General features: G+C 36.6%; 1 protein-coding gene across 1 annotated transcript; it reads right to left on the bottom strand.

Moving 5' to 3' along the window:
* Window positions 1–1,606: 1,606 nt before the first annotated feature.
* Window positions 1,607–20,382, bottom strand: LRRCC1 (leucine rich repeat and coiled-coil centrosomal protein 1). Its single transcript, XM_084282316.1, has 19 exons — window positions 20,323–20,382; window positions 20,022–20,227; window positions 19,601–19,666; window positions 18,284–18,451; window positions 17,294–17,463; window positions 16,982–17,191; window positions 15,963–16,165; window positions 14,790–14,973; window positions 14,312–14,460; window positions 12,791–12,995; window positions 10,217–10,356; window positions 8,606–8,807; window positions 7,556–7,741; window positions 6,286–6,460; window positions 5,380–5,543; window positions 4,591–4,799; window positions 4,249–4,386; window positions 2,629–2,764; window positions 1,607–1,934 (listed from the first exon to the last, which is right to left on the bottom strand). The coding sequence occupies exons 1-19, from the start codon at window positions 20,379–20,381 to the stop codon at window positions 1,812–1,814; spliced, it is 3,093 nt and encodes a 1,030-aa protein (XP_084138442.1). The 5' UTR covers window position 20,382; the 3' UTR covers window positions 1,607–1,811.
* Between the last annotated feature and the right edge of the window lie 1,666 nt (window positions 20,383–22,048).

Raw genomic sequence — 22,048 nt, 5'->3', positions numbered from 1 at the left:
CATCCCCCGTATTCAATTATTTCACTGGAAGTGTAACCTTGTCAGATAGTAAGAAAAGCGCCCAAAGAAACACGTAAAAGTCGTAACAGAAAACCCTCTGAAGTGCTCCGTGAGTACTGCAACCTTTCTATGTGACATTCATGTAACTGTTATAGAAAGTTTTCCAGATTAGTATTTCTTCACATAATGTGGCTTCTGAAGAAGCCCGTGTGCAGAGCACAAGTTAAGAATGAGAAGACATTTTCTTCTGCGTTTAGGTAGTGTTGAGATATTTTTATCATGGAATCAAGAGATTATTGTGATAGTAGGCAACAAATAAATTAAGCTAATTTTAAACTTTACAGCAAGATTTACTAGACTGACACACAATTGCATTAGCTCTTGCTCCTTGCTGTTACCCCATGTATTCATTTCTACATATTATCAGTTATTACATACATTCAAAGCAGTCAGCCCTTTATCATTACACTTATACATTAGCTGGGAAAGTACATTACCAGAGAGCGGATGACCCATTGTAAGAACTGATGCCTCTGCTCCTTGCTGGTCTCAGTGGCCAGATGCAGGAACCCTTGAATGGAAGGAACCAGAACCAAAGCGGGTGTCTTCTTTCTGCCCCCTCCCACAAGTCTAGGATATTCCTCTTTTATAAGGCAGTACACAATGTCTGAACAATTCCCTGCCCTTGACCTCCACCTTTTTTTTTTCTTCACTGCAGATTCCTTTCTTAAAGCAAAAGCAGTCTTTTCCCATCTCCCAAGGTTGTGCTTTTTAAAAGATAGCAGCAGCTGTGAGTTGCTGGTGGTGCTGCAGCCTCTGCTTCAGCTTTTGCCCATATTTTCAAGGCCTCTGCTACCATCCCATGCTTAAGCTGTGCCTCATAACAAGAGGCAGGTGTTCCAGCCTCTGCTTCACACAGCAAGTTCTCGTAACAAGTTGATAACAAGCCCAACAGGCCTCGCACAATTAACCAAAGGTCTGTGGCCTGTTATTAGCATTATTTTTTCAAAAACAAAATTACCTATACAACATTACAGTGCACATTTGGGGGTTCAGAACAAGCTGATACTGAAATCAGGTTAGTAGCTTCTGTTGTCACTTGTGCTACCTGACTCTGCTTTAACTACTGTGAGTTGCAAGGTGGGAAGAAATAGCTCCACCTGGTGTATCAACAAATATGACATTATAATTACTACCATAGCACCAAGTACTTCCAGGGATAGTGCAGTAAAATTGACATTTAGGGGCTTCTGAGCCCTTAAGTGAAATAGATGAAGATGTTGAAGTCTCCATCATGTAAATGTTAGAACAGTCATATTAGCATAAGGCTTATGACTTGTTTCCATAAAGCCTGGTTAGAAGCCACTTGCTGCAACGAGGGCAGATTAAACATTTTCAGGTAAATTATTGGATCTCTTATTACAAGAATCTCTATCCAGATGAAGGAAACCTTAAAGCTTGTCTTAACATATTTTTGTATTCTTGCATCTAGAAAATCTTGTTTTTACATTCTTTTATTAAGAACATTAATGCCTCATTCATATGATGATGTCAGTAATAGATCAACTCTGATCTAATTTCACAGAAGAGTAAAAAATAACCAAAGGTTAGAAAAAATATTTATTATGAAAACACTATATAAATATTCGTCTGATTCCCAAACCTTCAAAATTCTTCACAAAGACTTATTCTCTGGAAGCACTTCAAAGCAAACAAGGAAAAAAGTGCACTGTAGTGCATTTGTTTAAATTAATACACTTTTTAGTGTATATATTAATGAAGGACAACTCTCAAATATAAGGCATAAAGCTTCAAAGATCCTGTTGAATGTCGCTCAGAGCAGATGTAATTCGTCTGATTTTATTTTCCATGGCTTTTTTATTGTTTGCCATTTCCTGTAGAAGCTGACGCATTTCTTCTTCGACACAGTAAACCTGAAAGCATATACAGATCAAATATAATTCTTGCTTTTCCTTAATACACCAATGAACATGTAATCTTGCCAATTTTTAATGCTGATAAGAAATGGAGGAGTTCCATGCTTATGGAACTTAGAGAACGTGTTTCAAACTTTATATTACGGAAAGAAAATATTTATGACTACTACTACAGTTAAATATACAAGTATTTTCTTAAGGAGCTAGATAAAACACCACCAATAAAGACATGACAAGACAAAAATCTCTGAATCAGAAAAAGTCGATGGCATATGGTATAAGACAGTTAAATAAGTATAGCAATTTTGCCAGTAAGCAGAATTTGCAATAGCAGAATTTTGTTTAAAAACGTATTAATTTACTAGGAGATTGCTAGTAATGTATCAAAACTAAAATATCTACTTGTATAGAAAAAGTACGAGTCTGTCACATCTAGAAAGAATGCAATATATAGCAACAGAAACAATTGTTAACACAGGCATGGGTGAGTTAAATGGAGTATCTGGTATAATAAACATTCCTTATCTATACAGGCAAAAATAATGGTAGGGTATCGATTAGTAACAGTGATGCAGTGTACAACTTTGCTTGAACACAGAACCCCATGACAGTACAGTTCTAGGTATTCTCTTAGTGTGCAAAGAACGATAAAATACAAGTAGAATAAACATTTATCTAGTATCAAAATTACTTTTTCATTTGCTGCTTCAATTTGTTTTTGCTTTTCATTTGCCAGCTGCACTAGTTCTGCCTCATGAGCTGCCAACACTGACTCAAGTTGTTTTCTAAAAGCATCATCCATTTCGTGAAGCTTCTCCATAGCAATCCTAAAAAATAAAGAAAGGTACACTCTTAAAAACAATCAAAAATATTAAGTATTTTGCTTTGTCTAATTCTACGTTTCATTAAGGATTTACCAACACAGGAACAAAGACAGTTATTTCAGTATCTGACTTCAGAAGATATCTTGTTTTCTCCAGTGCATGCTCTGGTTTCATGCACCATATTTAGGGCTTCTGGCATTCTGCTTAACAGAAGCAGTTAATCACCAATAGCTGAAACATTTAATCACTAGCAACAATGCAAAAATTCAGACTTGCTACTGCCAACATGGCTAAGAGCTCCATATGTTTTCAAACACTGGCTTATCATACTTTTGCTTCCTGAGAAAAAAATGACTAGACTATGAGATCCTGTAGACTGCCTGCAGGCTTGAGTTGCACACAAACAAAATAGTGTCTACTTCACTGACACTCCTTCATATTTCCTTGATTCCAAGCAATTTGTGCTTTTAGGCGATAATTCTAAAATATGCACTAACAAAGCAAAGCAACTTACTCCACTACGGAATTAATTTACACCAAATTTTTGAAACAAAATAATTATTTTGGATAAAATTTCAGTTTCGTGACTGATTTTGCAACCATTCCAAAGGTGTAACCATTTGCAACCATTGCAATGGTGTAACCATTTGCAACCATTTCTTCAGGTGTAGTTGCTGGGTTTTTTTTTTGTTTGTCTTTTAAATCAGACTTGACTATTAAGGTATTTTCTTTGATTTATTTCTTTGATTTATTAATCAGATGACCTTTCTTAATTAATGAAAGAGTGCTTAATAAAAGCATTTAATTTAAAAAGCAAAAAAACTTAGTCATCCTAGGCCATTCCTTTAGTAAAATGTGGTTATTTCTGCTAGATAAATCTGCAGTCTTACTAATTAGCTAGTCTTCTCTTAAGAATAGTTGAGAAGAAGAAGGAAAAACAAGAGAAAGGGGGCTAAAGTACAAATCCTACTACCAATCTAAGCTTATCACAGGCAGTGTTCTACCATATTTCTCCATAACGCCGGAAGTCAAGCAACTGAGTATCACCTACATCCTAGGTCATTTTCTGGGGTATGGATATTGGTTTCCAGACTGTTACAGACTGTGAGCCTGTGCCTCAAGTGCATGATGATCTTTACTGCATGACTCCGGACAGCACACGATGACTGTATACCTGTCACTATCACATAAGCATACTAAGGAGGCATAAGTGTAGGCTCTAATAGTTTTCAAATCAAATGGGAATATAGCTAAAAAGTATATAGAACAAATACCATAAGTGAATGTCAGGTTCCATGTATTAAAGTTGCCTGTATAGCAAGAATTATTTCTACACACACTGTTCACTGGAAATGAGCTCATCAAGTACTTAAAAAAGCATTGTGCATTCTGTCACTGTATAATAAACATTTTGTATACTTATTAGGACTTCAACTCTATAGTAACTGAGCAGTCACAAAATATACTATTAGTGTTAAGGTTTTCACCTCTGAGTTTGAAGACTTTTATTTCTCTCTTCGATCAGCTTCTTCTCTTTGGTATCAAAGCTCTCTTTCATGTGTTTAACTTGCACCTCCAACTGGCTCAACAGCTCCCCTTTACCTTGCCACTTCTTTTTCAGTGCACTGAAAACACATATGTTTACAATGAATGCAGATGCCACTTTTTATGAGGACAGAGAAAAGTTTTTCATGTTTCCATTTTTCCTCCCCCTCCCCAATTTCTGTGGGTTTTAATAGCAAGTTAGTACTCTATGAACAAAAAAACCTTCATGGAAATGCTGTATACAATTATGATCCCAAAGAATTATAGTCAATTACGTGCATCACCTGTGTGCTTTCTTAATGTCATCAAGTTCTACTTCTTTTTCTTCTAGCTGTTGCTTTAATTGCTCTTTTCTTTCACTTTGCCTTTCTAATTTTTCCATTAGCTCTTCAAATTCAACAGCTTTTTCATCCAATTGCACTTGTAAAACCTTCTGAGCTTTCTTATTTTCTTCATGCTGCTTTCTCATTTGTTGATCTTTTTCTTGTAAGCTCTTTAAGAGAGAAACATTTCAGAACACAAAAATGCCCTCCAATTTCAGAACACAAAAATGCCCTCCACTTCAACTGTTACCCTTAAAAAAAGGGTGTTTAGTCTATGCTAAACAGAACAAAGCAGAATGATGTGATTAATAAGCTAAAGTTTTAAGTCTCTGAATGAGATGAATGGAATAAACTGAGCAAAACATAGGAGCTGCTCTGTTAAAACACTGACTTACACAAGCAGAAGAGATATTTACGTTGCAAAATAAACTTGACACAAATTTCGTTTTTTTTCTCTAGTAACACAGGAAGAAGTCTTATCCTAGTCTTTTCCTCTCTCAAAATCATTATCAAGAACAATGGAGCGAGGCAAAGAGAAGACAATCTGTACAAACTCAAAGAACATTTCCACACGTTAAGTTAGTACAAGGCCCTCTTCTGCTCCCAGTGAATCAATTGTCACTGACAGCCTAATCATACTTTCTGAGTAAAACTAGGAGTGCAGAGCCAGCTTTCATCAGTCTTTACCATAACTTTTACCACAAGTCTTAATTTTAAATAAGCACATTAATTGTCACACATCCAACTTACTTCTTTTAATCGCCTAATTGTTTCCGTCTGGTCATCCACTATCTTGTTTTTAATTCTTATAGTATCACTGTCCTGTTCCTTTTGCTTTTTTAATGTCTCAATCTCATTTGTTAAAACCTCAATCTTTGCCTCCAGCTTTCCCCGATCTTGAGAAAGATGAGCTCCTGGATAAAACAGGATATTTGTACTATAACACTCTGTTAACAGGTAACTTCAAGATCTGTTTTTTTGTTTGTGTTTTTTTTTTTTATATAATTTTATTTCCTTTCCATTGACATTACAATACTAAACGAACACAATCACTTCAATCTGCAAGCAGAAAATACTTTAAAGGAATGCAGAACTAAAGGTTGGTATTTTATCCTTTGAAAACGTGTCTAACAAAAAATGAACAGTAATTCTTACACACACAGCCAATCTCAAAGAACCCACAAGATGGTGCTAAGAGTCACATGAATCAGGGGGAAAAAAAAAGGCAAAGCCTTTTTTCACCCTGTATTTAATGCACCATTGTTTATTTTTACAAGTAGTCTACTGAAATTTTCACATTGGACTTCTGATAGACATGCAGTGTTAAATAACACTACAAACACATCCTTTCATAGCTTTCTATCTAAAAGTGTTTTGTATAACATTATGGCATTTCTATTTTGACACTTTGGGGATGTAGAATATAACTAAGTGTATTCACAACTAACACAACTGCAGTTAAAGTTCTCATAAACAGCCTGTATACAACAGATCTATTTTTCCATGTCATCTTTACAACTGGTTAAGATAAACAAGACATCCAGACACTCTCTTATGATTACAGATATATTAGGATGTTTACTTGAAAAGTATGATACTGAACACCAGCATTTTTATTGCAATAGAAAGAATAATAATAATAAAAAAAAGTTTTACCCTGTTGTGCCAACTCCTGCCCCCATATTTTCCTTTCCATTTTTAATCCATCAATAACAGATTCCTGGGCAGTCAGCTGAGAAATAAGTTTTCCATTTTCCTTCTTCAGAAGTTCCACCTGAACAGCCTTTGCTTTGTCCTGCTCAATCACAGTTTCAAGTTCTTCAGTTCGGCACTGTATGAATATTCATTCAGGGAATGGGAAAAGAAAATAAGATCCTTTAAAATAAGTATTCAAAATTTCAATCAATGCTAGCCACCCAGGAAAGTATTACTGCAAATTAAATGAACTGAGGAATATTCTGCTTGCCTATAAGCTTCTACCTGATTTAAAAAAAAACCTCTTCCCATTAATGAGACACAAACATTTGCTTCAAATAGAAATACTTAAATCCCAGAAAATTGTTTATAAAGCTGTTTTCTTAAATAGCCATCTTAAATTATTAACGCCATTATAAAAATCCATTTACATATTGTAAATGTGCAAGTCAGAAACTTTTGCTGTCATTGGTTCTCTTAAGACATTAAAAACCAATCCAAAAGACAAATGAAGCTGTGATGTTTTTGAACTTCCCACAATAAAGATTTATCTTCAATTCCACAAGTTTTTGGTTTATATATTCCTTGTGTTTAATATTACTATAACTGTATTTTGTTTTTCAGCAACAAACATCACTCATTGGCAGAATCATGTCTTGTTTGGACACCACAATAGTAATGTGTAGCAAGGAGATTAAAAACAGCTGTGCAGGGGCAGTTATGTAGGACAGGCTGGATACATACATCCACTGGATTACACTTCGACGTTGTTGAACAGTTAGTTATGTTCCTAAGACGCTTAAGAACTATTTGTGGGTAACAGTACTATGCTGTACTAGGACAGATTAGTAGTATAAGTTAAAGCAACCATGTCCATGGTATGTAATATTAAAATAAGGCAATTAGCAGGTAAGAACTAATATTGATAATTTTGTTTACCTCTCAGAGGTATTATGCAGATAATGAATATGCTGCTACAATGGAATATTTAAGCAGTTTCAGTTTTACTTCACATACAGTGTCTACCTAGTATTTTAGCTGCAGAACCATATTTCATTATCTTGCATTAATACCCCTGACCTTTTGTAAATTAAGGTTTTTAAATCTCTGTTTAGAGTCACTACTATATTACATATACACCATTAGTGCTCATCGGGGGGGAAGAACTGCACTTTCTCTAAATACATGAATGACTCTGGATTTTGCTATAAGGGTACCATAGTGTTTGTACCTTTACGTTTGCTGTGGCTTCCTGATTTGATTTCATTAATTCTGCAATCTTTGCTTTCTGTTCTTTCACTATACTTGTCAAGTCTTGGATCAGACTTGTCATCTCTTTTTCCTTTTGTTGAAGATGAAAGAGGGTTTGTTGATGTTTAACTAGATCAGCAGCAGCATTTTCAAAATTCTCTTTAACCTAAAATTTGATAAGAACTCTTAATACTAACATTTGAGAATAAGCATGCATACATGCCTATAAATGTCATCTTATTTTCAAATAAAGGAAGAAAGTAAGTTTAGAAACAATAATGTGAAATTAATCTTCATGGAAGCATAGGAGGCAGACCAGAAAAAAGCAGAGCTCAAAAGACAGAAACACACTCTAAATTGTATGAGGTAAAACAACATTTAAGATCTGGAAAGAAGAACTTACAAGGAAAAAATTCAGAATTCAGTTCTAAGAGAGAGATTTGAAGGGTGAAAATAACACTGATTTAAAATGAAGAAAACCCAATTTAAGACAAAACATTTAAAGTTGTATTTATTTCTCTTACCATTTAAAATAACATCAACACTAGCCATAGAAGTTATCTAAGGAATTCAGTACACAAATTTTGATTTTGAATTTCAAAAATCAATTTTGAATTCAGTTTTCAATTTTGAAACACTAGAGAGCTTAATTATTAAATAGACTAATGTACACGTAGCTATAACCTTCTTATCAAGAGACAACAGGACTTTTTACAATAATATATTCTAATAGAAAAGGATTTTTTTTTAAAAAAGACTACCAGATAGAAGTTTTTTTAATTTCTTTTCATTAACTTTTATTTATGAACAAAAAACGCATTTTTTGCTGTGTGTATACTGACAGCATTTAGTATCTAGGTTTTCATTATGGATAATTCAAGGTTTACTAGTATATTTACGAGGAATCCTAGTCTTTTATATGAAGAATCCTTGGAACAAACACCTTAAGAATCAAAAGAATACGACACGTTTAAGAGCACTTAAACGACAGCTCTGTCTAGTTTGAGATCAAATGTTCTTGTGAGCTTACCTCTTTAAACCTTTTCGCTTCAATAGTTAAAGCTAAACGAAATTCATCTTCTAACTCTGTATACTTCTGGTTTAACATATTAATTTTCTCCTGAAATTCTTTAACACGCTGTTCATGCCTCTGCTCCTCTTTAGCCACTTCTTTTGACAAAGCATCTTGAAATTCGGGTCCATGTAAAGCAACTCGGGTTTCAAGTTCTTTCCTGGAGTTACCAAGCACATGCAAGAACTACAGAGAAAAGAACTACAGTATCTCACAAAGATACTTCAGTTGGTTTCCTTACAATTTTTAGTAACAAAAATTTTACTAGCAAAATGATAAATTATATAATAAAGGGAATATGTTCCTTAGTTTCACTGACAGATCGCAGTCTTCTGTGACAGTGGCCTTGGGATGGGAAAAAGCGCATTAACTACTACTACTACTACCACCATCACCCAGAGAAAGGAACAACTTCACTTTTTAATTCAAACTTCTGTAGGAATTATCCAGTTATTCTTTTGCTGTTAGCTAGTGTTTGTTTGCTTTGCAGTTAACAAGGAATCACAAAGATCTGGAAAACATGGTAAATCAGGAAAACTATTGAAACCACAGGAAAACCAGATACCCTCTCCTGCATTTATTCTCTTCTCCTTCCTTACCAAACAACTGTTACTCCCCACTCAGACCCCAAATTTGAGAAGTAACAGCAATCTAAACAACAACATAAAGAGCTTCAGTATATAAAAAAAGAGCTCCTTCCTGAACGGGAACATCCCCATAAGAGAATGATGAAGAATTACCCTGCACTTTAAGACTACTCTCTTCAACTGCTTTAATGCAAAAACAAGCCTGCTGTCCTTCACATTAAATCTTATGGAGATTTATAAGGGAACGATCAAAAGGTCTCAAAACGTAGCTATGAGATCTTTCCATCTTCCATTACCTTGACATTCGAATACACGTAATCTTGAAGTCTAGCATGTGTTACCAGCTTTCTTAAAAAAAAAAAAATAATCAATAACCTTCCTCAAATACTAGTATAGAAAACACCACGACTTGCTTTAGTTTGTACACATATTTGATTGTACTAGCTCAACAATATAGAACTTCTGCTCAAGTACTCTTCAAAAAAGCAAACTTCGAAGGGAAAGGGGAAAAACAGCCAATCAAGCCACCCACCCACCCACTCACACTAACACAAGATGCTATAGAAGCTGACAATTTGGGGAATGCTTTGTATTACTTAAGTATATGTAGACCTTCAGACAACAATTCTAATGTGATTTTAATTTTTACCTGATTGTTTCCTAGATTAAAGATCATGTATTTAAAACACAAGAGGGTTCAGCCATATAATAAGTCAAGAATATAAGAACAGAAGGACTGTAAGAACATTTGCCTACATGATCTTGCAAGTCAGGAGTCTAAAAAGCTTTGAAGACATCCTTAAATAGGCATGGGAATGTGTGGGAAGACATCTACTTTTTTTTCCTGTTTTAAACAAAGCACATATCTCCCATTAAAAACAAAAAGCCACCCACATGGTTGGGAGAACACATTCAAACAAAACATTTGCAACGCTAACATCTCTATTAACTTGTTGGGAAAATAAAATAGAAGATCCCATACCTTTGTTCTTGTTCTTTTAATATAAGAAGTTCATGTAGTTGTTTTACCTTCTCCCTCTGCTGTCTAAGAGATATTCGGAGTAACTGTACTTCTCTTTCATTTGCTGATGCTTTAAGTTCTGCTTCTTGCACGTGTTTCATCTGTATAGAATTCATAAAAACAAGAGGAACAAGATTCTTAAAACTATCATCTATTCTTTAGATCTTGTACGAGAATAAAAATGAGCAGGTGCTTTAATAAAAGCATCATGCATGTCTACCCAGGCCGTTATGTTTACATCATGCTCCAAAACTGACAGTATTTTCACAAGATTTTATGGAATTTTATTATGTTACTCCCCAGGCAAAAGATATTTTTTACTTAATAAACTGTTACATGTGCAGAAATTGAAGACTAAATGTTTAAGATCTAAGTGTTAGCTTATCTTACTACAAAACAAAAAAGCTCTCATAGTAATACCTGTATTGGTTTCAAGCAAAACATTTATAGTTGTATTTGGTATCACTATTTTTCTTTAAACACTCCAAATCCAAACATCTTAAATCTTACAGTTTAAAGTTACTGAACATAGCTGCTTTCTAGTGATTTTACACAAAATGGAGATGCAGTATAAACAGCAGATGGAATACTCCACTTTTTCCATGAAGCATTCATGAAGAATTCTGTTCTAGAATCTGAAGCCTTTTACATAAAAAAAAAAAAAGAAAAAAATCTTTGCTGTCTTGGCAAGCAGAAAAAAATAAAAGAAAATAGTTATAAAAAAAGTTTTAATTACTCATGAAATGGTAATTCAGAATCAAGATGCTTCAGAAGTTACACTGCTACAGAAACAGTGGAAGTGATGTTAACGCTGGTATTCTCACTCCTTAGAAGTGTTTCATGAATTCATCTCATTAGTTGTGTGCTCAAGTGGCATTAATAACTTAACTACCCTGTCAATCTGTCCTCCTAAGCAAAGCAATGGACTCAGCACCTCTCTCCAAATTCTGTACTAGCACAATTCTAATCTGTTTGCTTTCAAGAGTAATGAAGCTGTGAAAGGTTAATAGACTACAAGATTACTTTATGCATTAGTTATCTAATGGCAGAACTAAACACAATCAAGACAACCTAGTTTAATTTCCAACTCCCACCAGAAACAAACAGAAAATTCAACCTCCACAAAACAAGATGCAAAACAAAATGATTTTCTTTCTGAATTCCTTCAAAATTCTCCTTTCAACTTCATATTTAACTATCAAAATCTAAAAAAAATAAAGCTATACAGCATATCCTATTGAGTTAGAAAAAACATTATTAAAGGAGACAGCAGCCACTGGAAGCAATATGTGCTTCTGCATAACTTTCAGTTTTACAGTTTATATGCTAACTTCAGCTGTATGAATACCACTGTACTATTGTGAGGCATGTGTAAGAAAACAAATCTCCATGTTCTAAATGAGAAAGAGCATTTAAAGAGCATTTAGACGCAGCCCATTGTATCCCTCTTGTTTTGTGGATGAAAGGAGGTAATTGCCTCCTAAATTGAAAAATAATAATAAAAAAAAATAATCAAATGAGAACACTTGCAAATTTAAACAGTGACAGAAAACAGGGTTAAAAATTCAGACGCATGGAATCTTGAACCCTTTAAAGAAATAATCTAGTCATGCTGACTGAAAACCTTATACAATGACTGCATAGAGAAATGATAATTTACCACTGATGGCAGTAAGCGTCTTGCTTGGAAGATACTAGCCTATACTATAAGAAAGCTCTATAAAGTATTCTAGAATTCATTATTCCTAGAGTTGATGAAATAAAGAGAAGTCATATTAAATCTGTTTGTTCAAAATGAGAATTTGGCTGTATGCACACTCCCCAGTTCTCCGCTTACTTTTTGGGTATCTGATTGACAGAACTGAGCACCATACACTGGCAGTTCAGAGACTTTTGAGGATGGATTTATTAAGATTCAGTTTCTGTAAGTGGACACATTCGGAAACACAAATGAGCTGATATACAAATATATTCTAACAAAAAAAAAAATAGTGGGGGAGCTGCATTTAGCCACTGAAAATTCACCGATGAATTACTCAGTCAGAAACAGTGGCATATAAGAATAAAAAACAGAACTACAAGCAAATAAATACTCCAAGCAAACAAAAAAAAACAACACAACGGAGTTTTAAAATCAATTTTCTTTGGTTATGATTAAAAGCATTTAATTTTTAACCAACAAAACAAACAGAACCATCAGGTTTCTCTCTCATTAGTACTATAAGATCTTTATTGATTTCAGCCACATTTTAAAAAATTGTTCTCCTTTCTTTGTATCTTCAGAAAGGTATCAATTCTTAGTCTTAAGTACATAAGACTTGTTCTCTTTTATCTTAAGAACATGCCACATGACATTTCTATTACTAAAAACATTAGCTGACAATTAAAATGGATGCTTGTTATTAACTACCACAATGTAGAAAAAACAGCTTAACTGTGGAAAACTAAGACTGCAGTCTAAAGTCGCATTTATTAATACCTACCAGTATAGTAGCTATCCAGTTTGAGTATTATTTACTCATGAAAAATATTTACCTCTATTGCTCGTTGCTGCAGTCTCTGTGTCTCCATCTTGGAGAGTGTTTCTTCTAAAGCTTGCATAGCCTTCTGATGTTCTGCTTCTTTATTTTTTGCTTTATTTAACTCATTAGTAAGTCTTTCAGTTTCACCTTTCAGCTGCTGGATGTCTGCTTGTAGTCTTGTTTTAGCATCTCTCTCTTTCAGTATCAATTCCTTCAACCTGAGAATAAACGCAATCAAGTTGCATGGCAAACATTTTTTAATTTAGTCAATTATGGCAACATTTATTAATTGGCGTAGCACTGCATCTTGCACTTCTTTGCATTACTGCACTGAGCTTCATTTTAACTGAAAATGAGCTGAAGACCACCTCATTAATAGGTCATTAAGGAAATTACATTCCAAATATCATTTTGCTTAATATTTAAGTTGTACCTACAGTATCAATTTCTGATTTGATACTTTTCTTCCAAAAACTTAGCTCTTCTATAGAAAATATTAGAATAGCTAAGGACATTTAAATCTCAGAAAGAATAAAATAATAGTCATATCCAAAATGGCAACAAAGAAAGGTGGGAAGGGAACCTGGAGAAACAAGGAGAAAAATGGGAAATAGAATGAATCATAGAATGGTTTGGGTTGGAAGGGACCTCGGAGATCATCTAATTCTAGCCCCCCTGCCATGGGCAGGTGCACCCCCCACCAGACCAGGTTGCTCAAAGCCCCATCCAGCCTGGCCTTCGACACCTCCAGATATGGGGCATCCACAACCTGTGCCAGGGCCTCACCACCTTCATAATAATCACAGTCAACCATGGATGGTAGCTCAGGAAGCACTTGTAAGCAAACGCACCTGATCCACAAGGTGCAATTGAGAAAGACAAATGTAAGAGACATCTCTGAACAAAGTATTGTTTGTTGACAACTACGTTAGAAGAGAGAAATTCTGAAAAATAGGAAGAAGTTGTTCAGAAATTGAAGGATTATGATAGTGGTCTATATGAAGTCACACTAGACCTGACCTGCACAACACGCTGTCTACTCGCCAACTCTGGCCTACCAAAAACTTTTGTGCATACATGGGAAAAAAAGCCAGTGTGTATAGGTGGAAAAAGAGCTTGGGAATTGCAAGCTTCAAGTATGGCATAACACAAAATACAGTTAACTAGACCTTCAGCTGAAAGTACAATTACAACACAGATTAGTTAGAAAGTAGAGGGCTAGAACTGGAATTCAGTGGCATACTGTTACAATTCTGAGACACAAAGAGGAAGACGTGGACACTAAGCACTGACAGAAATTTCTTGTTTCCCTCTTTCTTCTTGAGCAAGCATTGACAACCCATCAGGTCTTGCCACATACTGGATTTATAGCAGAGCTGCAGAAAGGAATTTCATTAGGCAACACAGATGTTTGAACAGAACTTCATGACACATCATTTTTCAAGTATAGTTTTTTAAACCTTTTCTCATTTCTTGAGCCTATAAACTCAATTACAGAAGAAAATGCATATACTACAGCACTTAATTTCCCTACCTCTCTGTAGTATATACAGCCATACTCTGAATATTCTTTTCTTCTTTTGCATGTTTCTGTAGTTCTTTGACATGCTCTGTTAACTTCTTCTCTGCTTGTTCTGCTTTCCACCTCCTCTCTTTCTCCTGATCCAGTTCCTGAATCAGCGCCTTAGCAAGAAGTGGTAAGCATCAACTTATTTGGAAATACTCATACATAGCCAAAAATGTTGAAGAATATTCATAATTGTACAACATGGTTACTTGGTCTTCCTTGAATCAAGAGAAAAGTTCAAGCGATATGCCCCCCTTCCTCCCCAAGTAAAATCAAACAAATTATCTTACAGTTGACACTATAAAGAGCTTCACTATTTTTACCATTTTTAATAGCTATCTACATGTAATTATTTTTGTCACCTACAATTTTAGAGTTCCACCAGGAGACATACATTTGACTTCCAGAAAAGACACACTCATACTTGAAATGATGCAAAACATACTCTGTATGTGGATTCCTCTGTGGCATTTGAATTCATTTCATCCACTTTTTCTAAATTGCTCTGTCTTCCAGTTAGTATTTCAGCTCTTCTTCCCACTACTTCCAAATCTGGAGCATCCGATGATGAATTGAGGTTAGAGTCTCTCTGATGGGAATGAGGATACTTTGAAGAACTCCTCTCTTCCCTATAATGGCATGGGATCAAGATATACTTAACATGCAGAGTTTAAACATCTCTTCAAACACCATCATAAAAAGTGCAAGGGATTCAGATATGCAACTGTAAAAGTATAGAAGCTGAACAATACAGTTCAAAGCCACCTAGAAAATAATTTATAAGCATGTCATGAAGCAAGCAGCTAAACTCAAATCTTCAGTTGTAAAAATACGCAGTACTGGTAGGTGCTATTGGAAATATATCTTATGATCAGATAGATAGGAAAGAGTTTTTGAAGAAGCAGAGCAGCTGACTAATGTAGTCCAACTTACATCATCTTCTGTTGCTCACTTCTGATATACACTATATAATTAAACAAATTACTATAATATCCTCAGTGTCAGCACAAAAATTGGACAGTTGTATTTTTTATGACTGTTCTGACATCATGATTTTTTTAAAATTTGACTCAAGTAGCGATGCATTTTCATAATGAAATATAGATGAAAAAGTTTTTCTGAATTCTCAATTTCCTTTTTAGGTAAAGACTCACATGAAATGCTCATACAGGGAAATGACCGACTGAGTGAAGAACGAATTTCAAAAAATTAAATAACACGTAGGCATCATTTCTATACAAGTACAAAGATGTGTTACCATTTCAAAATACAAGGCACATAAAAGACTAATACTGAAAAATAAGGATGCAAGAGTTTATATAAACAGTCAGACTAAGAAAAAAAGGGGCTTGGACATTTATCAGCTGGGCCAGCTAACAAGTATTTCATTTTCTTTCCGCAACTCCCAAGAATAAACTTCAGAAATTTGACACAATTGTTTTCTTAATCAATAAATTTGTTGTAAAGCCTTAGTAGCTAATGATTTTAGGGGCATTATTAACAGGAAACTAGTTTATTCAACCTACTACTTTCATAAAATATTTCAGGACAAACTACATTCTCCCTGACAACGTTCAGCTTAGTTATTTTTTCCTTTATAGGGCAAACGTGGACATACCTGTTAGTTACCTTGCTTTTAGGATGATTTGAATGACATCTAGTAGATAAGGTAGTTCTACGGTAAGTAGGGATCTTGCTTCTTTTCACAACTTTTTTATTGCTCTCTTTCCCACTCTCATGATCGCTCTCAGAAGTTGGATCTGTGTCTCTTTTAGGTTTAAGAACATTTGGAGGGGCTTCCCTTCTTGAGGCTTCAGATACCTACGAACAAATCGAGGTTTTATTTGTACGTTTTACAATGTCTAATTAACTAAATTCTAACACTTTTCTAGATGTTGTTTTTGTAAAGCTAACACTTACAAAATAATTTTCATTAAGTAGATAATTGCTTCTAAACTACCCCTTCCATCCTTGCTAAAACAATTCAATGATTTAGATATAACAAATCCAACAGAACTGCATGCTTGCAATATGTAATTGTATCTTTTTGAAATGCCTGAAGTTTCTTAAAAAATGATGAGGCATAGAAGCTTGGTGCAAAATGTAAAACACAGTACAAAAAAAGTAATTACATGTTTGCAAGGCACGGCATAAACTGTTATCAAAGTACATGAAAATAAACCTGACAAACATATCAGACCAACTTGACCTATTACTTAGCAAAATAAACTTCTACAAACTCTATAATGCAGCTGTTTTGCTACATTTCATATTTCACTCAAGTTCAATTACATATAGTGATGGCTTTGGAGTGGGGAAAAAAAGAGAAAATTGTTTTCTGTATTCTATGTAATATATTATGATCAGATAGTTCTTCCAATCACATATACTAGTTTTTAGTCAGTACAAAAGTTTCCATAATTCAAAGTTCAATCTCCAGCTTTAAAGTGTTGTGTTTGTTTTTTTTAAAAACTTACTCTCAGTTTTTCAACATTACTAGATACACGTTAGTATGAAGTCAGCACACACATAACCAGTATAAATCATATGTCCGTCATGGTGAACTTTTGCAGTATAATGAAGTACATCTAATTTTATGAACAAAACTTTCTGTGCAATCATAGAAAAAAAAATCACCTTCTGCAGTATTTCTGAAATTTGATCTTCTATTTTTTTAATCCTTATCTCACTCTGTATTTTATCAAGTATGGCCTTCTCTGGTTCTGAAGATGAAACAAGCTCTGTAGAGGAGCTGACAGAACTTTGTGCTGGTACTTTTGTACGCTGACGAAAATATGCTAACGCCTGGTCGATATGTGGTGTCACCACTGGTAACGCAACGTCATTCTGTCAAAAGGAAAGACAACCCCTGTAACATTAATGAGTTGCATGCAGTATAAAAAAATAAAATCTATCGATTTTAAATTCAGTACACACAAACTATGGCACCTGATGTTTGGATGAAGGGGACCCAGGTGAAACCAAACAGTCCAAAATGTCTTCTAAACATTGCAAATTGTTCAAATTTCCTTCTGCCAGGTCGACTGGTTCACCATAAACACTTACTCCATCTAGAACCATCAGCTGGGGCAAAGTCTGAAGAAGAGTTTCTCTATAACCTTAAGGAAGAGACTGGATTGAAATTAATCTCAAAAAAAAAAAAAAGGGGGTGAAAAAAGGACTTGTAGTGTATTTTAGGTACCTTGTCATCATTGAAAAAGTAGTGAGTTATCTACAAGTGCCTCACCAATCCCCTACTCATAAAGGCTTTCAACAGAAAACATTATAAAACAACAGAACTGGGAAGGCGCCTGCACAGCCCTGGTCTACACTGAGATTTCCCAACCACTACCGGCAGTTGCAAAGACAACTTTTTCATATAGACCTACTGCACCAGAACAACTGGTGCAAATACAATGATACACAAATGTAATGAAAAGCAAGTTCTGAAAGGACTACCCCTAACTCTGTCCTTTTTCAGTGAATGAAAATGCTACTTATATTAACAACTTACATGCAGTGTCTTACAATCTGCCTGTCACTGCTTACTGATGCTGTGGGAAAAGGAGGAAAGGTTAATAGTGCTTATGTCTCACCTTCCTCTTGCTGCAATTTGCTTTTTGTCCACCTCCTGCCTTAACCTAAAGTAAGAGTTAACCTTAAGGCACTTTATGTGCCTTAATCACGTAGTTGAACCTTATTAACACGTACAAGATTTACAACTTTGAGAATATACTTTGAGCAAATAAAAGACTGCTCTATGGGAAACAAATTCATTTTGACAGAACTTCATTTGACAGAAATTTATTTTGACAGAGTGGCCAGCTTAAGAATGAATTTGCAAGCTTCAGAACCTGGTCAACAGTTTAAAGGAAATTACTGACCAATAAAGTTAGTAATTATCTACTACAAATCATCTACCTGACGTGAGATCCATACCTGCTGTCTGACAAACTGGATTGGTCTTTCCATTTTTTTCCAGTGTCAGATTGGTCAAACAGTGCAGCCCCTTTAAGCAGTGAAGTAAATGATTAATATCGTTTATGCAGTTGCTGTGAAGATCAATACAGCTAAGCTTATAACTGGTTCCGTGAAGGCACTGGAATCCTATAAGAGAAAAAAAAAAAAAAAAAGGATTCCTGCTATGATTCTAGACTACAGGGGTTAGACCAAATTGCATCTTGTTGAAAAATATTCAGTAAACAGTACATCATAATTGGAAACAATGTACCAATGTTTGATAAAATAAATAAAATAAACATGTTGCTCAAAGTTCCTTTTCATAACTTAGTTCATTAACAAAAGTTGTTACAAACACCCTTCAATTTCTACTACAAACTCCCTTCGTTCTACAGCTTAATATCTTAGTTAGAAACAATGATACCCAAATACCCCATCATACCCAAAGTTGTATTTTTATCCTATAAGAAGGGAAGATGGGAATCTTTTGGAAGCATCTTCCAGGAGCACTGGATTTTTCACTTTGGAAATAAGTTTAAAATGTTTACTGTACATTGCTGTGAACAGAACAGGGAGTTCAATACACTGACACAGTACTAAACCATGACACAGATTTGGCAAAATTTTGGCAAAATTCATACATTATACATATGACAATATCTCTTTAAGTTTTATTTCTCTAGCACAGTAAAGAAGTAAAATTCTGTTCTCTGCGAAAGGAGAAAATTCTGCTTTCTTCACCCATTTTACTTACAATACTTTTAATTCAAGTAAAGAACATAAAATCAAAACATTTGTTCATCAAATTAGTAGCTACAGTTACTGGGCTTCAAGATTTACTCAGTCCAGACTATTATAGATCATACACGTGAGAAAAATATAGCCTATCTCCTTTTGTAAGCCATTGCACATTGTTAAAAATAGAAATCTTCATGCTTCACAATTCTTGATGGGAATTTTACCCAACTACATCAGGTGCTCTGAGCAGTTACAATTTGTAAACCCACTTTTCAGCAACACCAGATGTTGCAGGCAGACATTTTTTTTTTACCCCTGTTCCCATGCAGCTAAACAGAAGTACCTATAAACTGCTATGGTCAAGTTTACAGACATGAAGTTCAGCCTTGCCAAACACATTAGAACTAATTCCAGTTCATGCACAACCCAGGAAAGAAGAAAATTTAAAGCTGCCGCCTCTATCAGCATTACTTAGTCAATCGGCTGAACTACTAGAAACCTCTACAAATATACCTGGTCTTTTTTAATTGAAGTGATGCACATGCCCAGGCTACTTACCAGAGAGATCGTGTATATGATTATATGACAAATTCAGCACAGTTAAATTAAAGAGCTTCTCCAGTCCTAAACAAAGTGAGGGAAAAAGAGAAAGTCAGATTTTGAGTAAAATGCTCTGCTTTGTCAAGTCAAGACTTGCAGAGTAAGTCAGTCTTTTAAAAAATCATAGCTACAAATTGTAACAATAAACTGTGATGATAATGTAAAGGAAAAAGAGTCAGTTTTTCCTTCCATTCAAAGGCATCTTTCTATGATGTTTACAGACAGCACGCACATATTTTATAGTTTACACAACAAGGCTAGCAGTTTGTATTAACTCAGCAGAGCCTCAGTAGAGGCATGCTTCCCAGAAGGAAGCTTTACCACAGCTCTCAGAAAAGCTTCCTACGCTGCCAAACGGACTGAAACAAACACTGCCGACCCTCCACTTTCGTTATCAGGTTGCCGGACAGATTCAGGGTGCGCAGGCTCCCCAGGGCGCTCAGCCCCTCGATGCGGCGGATGCGGTTCGCGGACAGGTCCAGGTGCTGCAGGCCCCGCAGGCGGCCGAGCCCCTCGATCCTGGCGATGCGGCGGCGGCTGGCGTCCAGCGTCTGCAGCTCCGAGCCCCGGGCGACGTCCAGGAGGCTGCAGGGAAAGGCACCCGCCGTCAAGCCGGGCACGGCCACTGCTTCCCCTCGCCCCTCAGGGCCCGCTGCCCCCCCTCAGAGCGCCCCCCTCACCTCTGCCCGCCGCCCTCCGCCAGGCCGGGCTGCCCGGGGCCGCCCCGCTCCGCCGCCATCCCGCCGCCGCGCTTCGAACTTCCCTCCGCTCCTCACGGCGCCGTTACGACAGCCCTGCCGCAAAGCACCGCCCCGCCCGTTGCCATGGGCACGGCGCATAGCGAGAAAGGGTCTGGTGGGAGGGGGAGAGGGCAGCTCGGAGCATGCGCACTGCGGTAGGTGACGCCGCGGCTTGCCCGTTGTGGGGCCGCCATTGACGCGGGTGCTCTTAGAAGCTTAGAAACGTCTATGTTGGGAGAGACCTTCAAGGTCATCTAAACAATGAAAAAGAAAAAAGTCAACAAGTGAACAAGTGAAAAGCAATGTTGTGGTTTAACCTGGGGGGCAGCTCCCTCTTTCCCCTGCCTTTTTGGGATAGGGGAATTGGGAAAAAAGTGAAAGCCTGTGGGTTGAGATAAGGACAGTTTATGGGGACAGAAAAGAAAGGATAATAACAAATAAAATTAATAAAAATGTAATAATGTGTACAAAACAAGTGATGCACATTGCAATTGCTCACCATCTGCTGACCGATGCCAAGCCTCTCCCCGAGTAGCTGGTCCCCCCACCCCAGCCAGCTCCTCCATACGAATTGTTCCATATGATGCCATATGGTATGGAATATCCCTTTGGCCATTTTGGGTCAGCTGTCCTGGGTCTGTCCCGTCCCAGCTCCTGCTGCACCCCTAGCCTGCTCACTGTCAGGACAGTGTGAGAAGCCAAAAAGTCCTTGGCTTAGTGTAAGCACTGCTCTGCAACAATTAAAACATCGGTGTGTTATCAGCACTCTTCTCATCCTAATCCAAAACATAGCACCCTACCAGCTACTAGGAAGAAAATTAACTCAATCCTAGCCAAAACCAGGACAAACAAACAAACAAAAAAAAAGATACATTCATCTGCCACCTCCTTTCCCCAAGCCCTTTTCCTCATAGCCAGCTGCCCTCCCAGCCCTCCTCAGTTCCTGTGAGTAAATGGGGAAGGGATGGCTGCAGTCACTAACAGCATCTCGCTGCTGCTCTCTCATGCTTTTACCTCCTCCACCATGGGCCTCTCCACAGGATGCAGGGAAATCTTTGCTCTGCCACTAGAGCACTTCCTCCACTGTTTCTTCAATTACCTTGGTACTCACACTGCTGTTTCTTACACTTTTTGTTCCCTTTTCTTCTGCCTGTGCAGTGTTTTCTGCCCTTTCTTAAGTGCATTTTGCCAGAGGTGCCACCAGTTTCACTGCCAGGCTCAGCTGTGAATTGCAGTGGGTCTTTTGGAGGTGACCATGGCAAACACAGAAACCACCTCCACAACCTCCCTTGTTACCAAAACCCTGCCATTTACACCCAACGCAGCTGGGTTTGGGGTTGGTGATATGTGATGAGAAGAGACCTTCCTGCAGACCAGGAGTGCCCAGACACGAGTATCATATATTCATGCAATTGTGGAGTATCTGGAGATTGAAGGTACCCTACAGGGGTCATTGAGTCCATCTCCTGGCTCCACACAGGGCCACCTAAAAAATCACACCATGTGTTTGAGAGCATTGTCCAAATGCTTCTTGAACTCCAACAGGGTGGGTACTGTGACCACTGCCCTGTAGAGCCTGTTCCAGTGCTTAGTGACAATGATGAGGTTGCCCTTCTGTCTTCTCTAAGCTGGACAAACCAAGTGACTTTAACCACTCCTCATATGT

This window comes from Netta rufina (assembly GCF_964035555.1).
Source record: "Netta rufina genome assembly, chromosome: 2".
NCBI lineage: Eukaryota > Metazoa > Chordata > Aves > Anseriformes > Anatidae > Netta > Netta rufina.
The sequence above is the reverse complement of the archived record's forward strand: the minus strand, read 5'-3'. Positions and strand labels throughout refer to the sequence as shown.

Coding starts and splice junctions, on each gene's coding strand:
- LRRCC1 (XM_084282316.1), bottom strand. CDS start 20,381: ATGGCGGCGGAGCGGGGCGGCCCCGGGCAGCCCGGCCTGGCGGAGGGC. Junction 17,192..17,293: donor CCCCTTCATCCAAACATCAG/GTGCCATAGTTT, acceptor TCCTTTTGACAG/AATGACGTTGCGTTACCAGT. Junction 7,742..8,605: donor AAGCGAAAAGGTTTAAAGAG/GTAAGCTCACAA, acceptor ATCAAATTTTAG/GTTAAAGAGAATTTTGAAAA.